Raw genomic sequence first — 8,121 nt, 5'->3', positions numbered from 1 at the left:
TGGATCCCTGCTCAGAGGGCTAAGATCCCACATGCCTCATGGCCAAAAAACCAAAACACAAAACAGAAGTAATATTGTAACAAATTAAATAAAGACTTTAAAAATGATCCCTGTAAAAAAAAAAATCTTAATAAAAGAGGGTTCAAACATCGACCGTTAGCACAAGCTTGACAGTGAAATAAGAGACCAGCAGGAAGCCCTGTGGAGCCCGGCCAGCGACAAGCACTGGAGGAGACTTCTGGAAGGATACCCAAGAGGGAAGAGCCTCTGGGGAGTAAGAGTCTAGAGATTCTAGAAAGACAAGGAGTCACTGAGACAAGTGCGTGGAGGGAGCGAGAAGAATGGAGCCCAGAAGAAGGCGGACCATTACACGGGGAGATGGAGATGTGATGAGACACAGCAATAATGGAGGGAACGCCCACTACAGTTTCCTTGGCATAAAAGGGGGCAAATTTCTGTGGAGAGCTGTGGAGTGAGGAAGTCTAGAAAGCTGAAGCAGAACACAGACGCCATGGAGGCCGATGCGCTTCAAGGAAAACAGATTAAGTTTTGCTAAAATCCAGCAGGAACCAGCTGGTTGAAGTGACCTATGGCAGAACTCTGTGATTTCCCCGTGCATCCATACCTGGGGGCATAAGTGAAGGATGCGGGGCTGGAGACAGACCCAGCTGGGGTGCAGGGAGAGAGGAGTCTGCAGGTTCACCCAGCATCATCCACTGTGGGGTCTCAGTAACCCCCGAATCTACAGGGCACTGGTCAAAACTGAAACTGAACGGAATAGGAAGAGTCATAAGCCGTCCCCAGCTGCTTAACATTACAGAAAAGATATTTCCTGTGGGAGCCTCTGAATATGCACTTCTTCCTTGCAGCTGAATACACTCCATCTTTGGAATGTTTTCCCCACCTCCTTCCTCCCTTCACAGCTGGGCCTCTGCAGAGTTCTTTGGCAGGATTTCCATGCCATCAGAAGATAAAGATCATGGGATGTGAGTACGTTACCTTGTTCAGTCCCTTCATTAGAGACGAAGCCAGAGCCAAAGCCGGGAGAGGTTGAGTTCATGCCCTTGAGATAAGGAGTTGGCTGGTTTTCTGTTTAACACAGCCTCCCAGTGATGTCTCACTCCTTCGGTAGGTCTGCTCTGGTTCTGATTCAGAATCTAACATCTAAGCAAGATCTGGCAGGACCTCAGGAACTGGAGGTAGCAATGCCAGAACCACAATCGACAAATGCCCTGAGCCAGTGGAAGAAGTACTGAGCAAGGTGATGGGCAGTTTGGGCAGGCGAATGACCCAAGAAGAAGGCGATAAAAGGGTTGGGATGCCCACACCCCTGGAAGGTAAGGGACTGACGCTTAAGGCACTTCTCTATGAATTTGACTGTTTTATAAAAGGTCAGAGATGGCTGATATACATTGGCTGTTTCATATAGCAGTTTGCCCTGTTTCCACATGATTCTTCCAGCATCAAGTCACTTGCTCGATTTCCATATATTTCTATGGAATTCAGAAATTCTTACAAACAGTGTGGTTAGAATCAACAAGTTTTATTCTCTCTAGTCATTTCCCCTCAAAACAAATACACCAGGGTGTTGTTTGTTTTTAGATGTTATTATTTTACAAATTTTTTGTGGAAGGAAAATGCTTCTTGAAGGTGAACTAGCTCGTGCCCTACTTGTTATTTCAAACTGAACAGAATAAATATTTAAAGTCACAATTCTAAGTGTTTGCTTAGCTGTGTTATTTTATTTGCTGTTTACTTTAGTTGGATCATGCATGAATGGATCCAAGAGTCCTGTGGATTTAGTAATAACATTGTTTGTATACATTCGGGGCAGCTTGAAGGAAAGAAAAGGAATTCGCATCTTAAATGAGTCAGAGTCTCAGTCAGCTCAGGTTGCTCTATCAAGAACACCATAGAGGCTTCCCTAGTGGTTGAAGATCCACCTGCCAATGCAGGTGACACGGGTCCGATCCTCAAGCTGGGAAGATCCCACATGCCTCGCAGCAACGAAGCCCATGCACCGCAACTACTGAGCCTGTGCTCTAGAGCTCTCAAGCTGCAGCTACTGAAGCCCACATGCCCCAGACCCTGTGCTCCACAACAAGAGAAACCACCACGGCGAGAAGCCCGCACACCACAGTGAAAGGAGACCCCGCTTGCCACAACTAGAGAAAGCCTGCTCGCAGCAATGAAGAACATGCACAGCCAAAAATAAACAAATATATCTTAAAAAAAAAAAAAAAAGAAAGAATGCCTTAGACAATGTGGCTTAGACAACTGACATTTATTTCTCCCAATTTTGGAGGATGGGAAATCCAAGATCAAGGTGCCAGCTGACTTGGGTGTCTGATAGGAGCCCAGTTCTTGATTTTAGAAGGTGTTCCTTCTAGTGCTCACAGGGTGGAGAACAGAAAAATCATCTCACGTCTCACTAATCCCATCACAAAGGGCTTCCCTGGTGGCTCTGGTAAAAAATCTGTCTTCAATGCAAGAGACTCAGGTTCAATCCCTGGCTTGGGAAGATCCCCTGGAGAAGGAAATGGCAACCCACTCCAGTATCCTTGGCTGGAGAATCCCATGGACAGAGGAGCCTGGTGGGCTACAGTCCATGGGATCACAAGGGTCGGGCGCGACTGAGCAACTAAACCACCAGCCACCAATCCCATCACAAGGGCCCCGTCCTCATGCCCTCCAGCATCCCGCCTTCCTTCCCCAGCGCCCCACCTCCTAGTGCCATCACCTTGGGGTTTGATTTAGGCTTCAGCATATGAATTTGGAGGGACACAGACTTTCTGCCCATAGCATTCAGCACAGCCAAGATACAAATGTAAAGAAAACAAAACCTGTCCCTAGTCCACCTGCGGGGACACGATTCAACTAAGGATCTAATGTTTCATCTGATAGAAACAGAGATGATCTCTCCCATTCCAGAGACCAGCACTGAACGCTCCCCAGGGTGATGGAGGTTCAGGAAGGGTTGTCCTCCTGACACATACGCCCTGGATCCTAAACTAGTAAACCAGCGAAAAGGCAAACAGAAGATAAAGCATCTAATGAGTACAGAACTTCAGCCCGTTTTATTCAGGGAATGTGAAACTACATCTACTACTACTAAGTCGCTTCAGTCATGTCCGACTCTGTGTGACCCCACGGACTGCAGCCTACCAGGCTTCTCCATCCATGAGATTCTCCAGGCAAGAACACTGGAGTGGGTTGCCATTTCCTTCTCCAATGCATGAAAGTGGAAAGTGAAAGTGAAGTCGCTCAGTCGTGTCCGACTCTTAGCGACCCCATGGACTGCAGCCTACCAGGCTCCTCCATCCATGGGATTTTCTGGGCAACAGTACTGGAGACCCTTAAAGACAACACATGGAGATGCCTCTCTTTTTCAGATGAGGGTGGGGATTAGGAACCCAGGGGTGGATACTTTCTAGAGAGCCCAGCCTAGCAACAGTGAGGACTCATTGACATTAGTGATGTCGTAACTTGAGGTTTAAACCCTCATTATCACAACAGACTTCTCAAGCTTATTGAACTGCTCATTGAGTATCCCTGATCCCAACTTATTTTTACATGCTCAAGGACAATAAATGACTGTCCAGACGACAACATTGTGTCAAAGCTAATGAATGCATTCTGGAGACTCAGCCTGGTCCTGCTCTAGGTCTCGTATGATGTGGGGGAAACCGCCCACCTGCCTCCATGTCCCCCCAGAACAGAATCCCTCCTTGCCACTGCATTTACAGTAAGTCCTCTACATACAGACCTTCAAGTTGTGAGCTTGTGCGCCTTCAAAGATTCACACGTGCTTCTGTATGTCAGCTGTACTACTGTGCTTTTCAAGGTACTATTCTGTAAGATGAAAAATGTCTCATTTCTTTAAAAATTAGTTTTAAAATTAATTTTATTGGAGTATAGTTGCTTTATTTTTTGTGTTTGTTTTTTATGTATTATTTGCATGAAAAGCATTATAAATCTATTACAGTACAGTCCTATACAGCCGACTATGTAGGTTGGGTACCTGGGCTAACTTTGTTGGACTCACCTGGACTGATGAACAAACTGGACTTACAAATGCCCTCTCAGGATGGAACTCGTTTGCACATAGGGGGCTTAAGTTTATTTGAAAAGATCTTGCTCTTCACGACACACCTGACCAACAGAAAATATGACATTTTTTCAATCAAGTTTAAAAGAAAAAAAAACCTGAAGTATGACTTTGGTGTGGAGTTTGTGGCCCACAAATCTCATAGTCTCTGGCTGAAACAGAAAATGTCCTGGTACATACTTTTTGCAAAAAAAAATAAAAAAAAGATATACAATGGAAGAGAAGAAAGAAAAGTGGGATGTGTCTAAAGTAAAAATGTTAAAATGAAAGTTTAACCTAATACTTTTGCAAAATGGATTTTTTTCCCCCCTGAATAGGAGAGTAAGGGAGGGGCGTCTCATTGTAGTAGCTAGTCCTGTAGGAATAGCTTCTCGTCTTGTCTGCAGCTGAGGCCACGCCTGGAACACAGAGCCTGGAACACAACCCCGGGGCCGCAGGGTCGTCTGCCCAGCTGGGGCTGAGGTCTACAGAACAGGAAGGACCCTGCAGAGCCTGCCCAGGCCCCTGCCGGCCTGCCTCCTGCTCCTCCTCTCCTTCTGAAATATGGAATCAGCTGTCGGCGGCCTGGACTGGTGCGCTCACACTGCGGGCACGACAATAGGCAGCTGAGTTGAGTCAAAAATAACAGCTGCCTGCTCTGGTTTGGTGGGTTCCCAGAGTGGAGAGGCACGGAGACTCTGAGACACAACCGACCACCGCCTCCAGCCCCCAGCCCCCGGCTCAGCCCGGCACTGCCTTCACCTCCTGCAGTCGCCTGGTCCACAGAAACACGGGCAGGTCGATTTGCTGCTCACATGTTTCCCACGGGAGGGCCAAGATGATGAACAATTTTCTTAACTCTGCTTTCTCTCCAAGTGTTTCCGGCTTCCACATGGCACGGAAGTTCTAGAGTCACTCCCTCCTGGACGGGACCTCCATGAAACCAGCACAAAAGCCTTTATTCTATTCAGTCTGCCATTAAAATATTCCATTTCTCTGACCCAAGTCTTTCCTCCCTCGCTGTTGGCTGGCGGGCCCTCTGTGTCCATGTGCGCTCCAACTGCTGTGAGGGTCAGACTTACAGGATGACCTCTGTGGTCCAGAGAAGACCAAGCAGAGCACAAGCTGGGGGCAAGAAAAGAGATCCCGAGACCACTACCCACCTCCCAGCCCCTTGATGACGCAGCAGGCTTCACAGCTCCCGTGAGGAGGGTGATGTCACTGACTTCTGAGATCACCCCCGACCCCTGACTGTAACCTGTCCTGACAGAATCAGATCTGTCGCCAGCCCCTCGCTCATACTGACTTCCGGCCTCTGTGTCTGGGATGTGGGCCCCTTAGATCTGTAAGTCCATCGTCCATGCTTCCTGCTGAGAGTTTGATCCCTGTAGGTCGGCTCTGTGCTGATCCAATCCCTCCCCCTCCCAGTTCTGCCGGAGCCTGCCTCATCACCTCCTGGGGACCTCGAGCGAACCAGGCTGGAAGCAGGACCAGGCTGGAAGAGCCAAGTGGAAGATTCATCATGCAGCTGGCCGGCACTCCAGCTCTGAGACGGGCCAGTGAAACACTCCCACGTGGGCCGCGCTGTGTATTATCAGCTTTCCGGAATAAATAGAATCTCACCAGCAAAAGATAAGGGGTTTACAGAGCCTGTTAGAAGAATGTTGGTATCTGGAATGCAGCGTTTCTATTTTGAATCGATTTTTTTTTTTAAATGAAAACAAATTTTCAAGGGCAAGACATCATGGCAGAATAAAATCCTCTGCTAAAGCCAGGTCAAGTGGTTTACAATGATCCAGTCTGTGTGCTGTGTGCAATACCAGGGGGTGGTGAGGCCAGGGAAAGGCTCCCCTGAGGCAGAGGTTGGCCACATGTCTGGTGGACGCAGCCAGGCTAGGAGGAGAGATCCCTAAGCATTAGTATGAGGCGCAGAGAAGAGTGCCCGAACTTGGCCATTTCCACAGAGAAAACAGACCAGACCTTCCTTCATCAGTCACCTTAGGGTCAGCGGTGAGATGGACAAGCCAGCTGGGACAAGATAGAGACTTGCTTTTAGCTGTGACTGGTCCCTTGGTGCCACCATCTTTCACTACTGGAGATGAGGGAGAGGGAGGAGAGGGGGAAAATCCCATCCTCCCTTCAAGGTCCTGACCCCACTCTCGTTTCAAGCAGACGGCAGACCTCCCTGCCACTAGGGCTGAGGTCAGGGTGCTGGCTACCACCCAAGAACCAGACCACGGGGTCCCCTGCCATGCACTCCTGTGTCACGGCTGCTGCTGTCAGAGTCCCCGGGAGAGGCCCGGGCCGAAGGCGGTCTCCGAGTCGAAAGGATGGGCCGCCAGGTAGCCCTTGTACTCCCCGTCGATCAGGCCGGCAGCGTTGTTCCGGGCAAACCAGCAGTCCACCTGCTCCTCCCCGTTGTAGATCCTCCTCTGCTTCCAGACCACCGGGACCTGGCGACCTTTCACCTCAAGGACGGCCTCAGACCTCTCTCCTGCCTCGGGAACCGGAGGATGGGCAGGGCTCTTGCTGAGCCCTATGAGTCTGGCCTCCTGGTTCAGGAATTGACCTGAGAGGGCACAAAAGATATCAGGTCTAGGTCAAGCGCAAGCAATGCGGTTGAACAACATCTAATTTCAATTTGGGGGCTGGTGACCGACATATGCCCAGGTGTGACCCAGAGGAAGGAGATTATGACATCATTGTCAAGGTGATGCCTGCGATCCTGGGCTGGACCCCCCCAGAGGCACCTGCACCAGGGTCCAGAGGGGTGTAGGGAGGAGAGACCTGAGGCTATGTTCATCTCAGCCTCCACTTCTGGGAGCCAACACAGGAAAGATGCCCCGCCTGCAAACAGAGATTCCCCGGGGGGGGCATCCCTGGTGGTCCAGCAGCTAAGACTCCGCGCTCCCAATGCAGGAAGCCTGGGTTCGATCCCTGGTCAGGGAACTAGATCCCAAATGCTGCCATTAAGACCTGGTGCAGCTAAATAAATATTTAAATAAACAAAACCAGGGGCTTTCCTGGTGGCTCAGTGGTAAAGAATCCGCCTGCCGATGCAGGAGACATTGGTTTAATCCCGGATCCAGGAAGATCCTGCATACCTCAGACCAAGTAAGCCTGTGCTCCACAACTATCGAGCCTGTGCTCTAAAGCCCGGGAGCCGCAACTCCTGTAGCTCACTCTCCCTACAGCCTGTGCTCGGCCACAAGGGAAACCATTGCAATCAGAAGCCTGAGCACTGCAACTAGTGAGTAGCCCCTGCTCACTGCAACTAGAGAAAAGCCCAAGCAGCAACGAAGACCTAACACAGCCAAAAATAAACATTTAAAAATTATAAAATAAAAACACAGATACCCAGTCTCCTACTGAGGCAGGAGGACAAGATGGGGGTGAACAAATAGAGAAGGAGGGTCCGGTCTTCCCCGCCCTCCTCCCACCTGGGGACCTCGTCCGTGCGTGCACTTAGTGGGTGTGGGAAGCAGTGTCAGAATTCTCCAGGTTAAGCTAGGACATCACAAAGGCTGAGGGACCCGAGCTCTGCGCCCACAAGAGGAGCTCACACTTGGCAGGCAGGCTGCACTGAGACATCCAGCTTGAGCGCCAGGAAATCCTGCTTTCTAAACCTAGCCCTGGCAGCGGCTCCCTCCTTACTTGTGGACAAAGGGCCCACATGAAATGGCATGTGGAGGGAAGCCAGGCAGAGCGGGCCCACGGGGTGCTGGGCCGTGGGCTGCCCTGTGTTTGCATGGTCTCCCTGAGAGTAAAGAATCAGAAAAGGATGAAGAGAAGGATGCCCCATTTCTTTGCTCCTTTTCCCCGAAGGTGTGTGAAAATTAGTAAAGTTCATTCCTACTCTAGAAAGTAGTCATGAAGCAAGAAATGCACTTTTCACACTAATTTGAAGAGATATGTGCACCCCAAAGTTCACAGCAGTACTATTTACAACTGCCAAGATAGAGAAGCAACCTGAGTGTCCATCACCTGATGAATGGATAAAGAAGATGTATATATAATAGAATGGGGTGTATATA

General features: G+C 49.6%; 1 protein-coding gene across 1 annotated transcript in view; it reads right to left on the bottom strand.

Moving 5' to 3' along the window:
* Positions 1 to 3,886: 3,886 nt before the first annotated feature.
* The window catches only part of ITIH5 (inter-alpha-trypsin inhibitor heavy chain 5), a 90,200-nt gene continuing 85,965 nt past the window's right edge, over positions 3,887 to 8,121 (bottom strand). The window contains exon 14 of the mRNA XM_006078065.4: positions 3,887 to 6,656. Coding sequence (XP_006078127.3) covers positions 6,367 to 6,656 — 290 coding nt within the window. The 3' untranslated portion in view covers positions 3,887 to 6,366. The remainder of the gene's footprint in view (positions 6,657 to 8,121) is intronic.

This window comes from Bubalus bubalis, chromosome 14 (genome assembly GCF_019923935.1).
Source record: "Bubalus bubalis isolate 160015118507 breed Murrah chromosome 14, NDDB_SH_1, whole genome shotgun sequence".
Classification (NCBI taxonomy): Eukaryota; Metazoa; Chordata; class Mammalia; order Artiodactyla; family Bovidae; genus Bubalus; species Bubalus bubalis.
The sequence above is the reverse complement of the archived record's forward strand: the minus strand, read 5'-3'. Positions and strand labels throughout refer to the sequence as shown.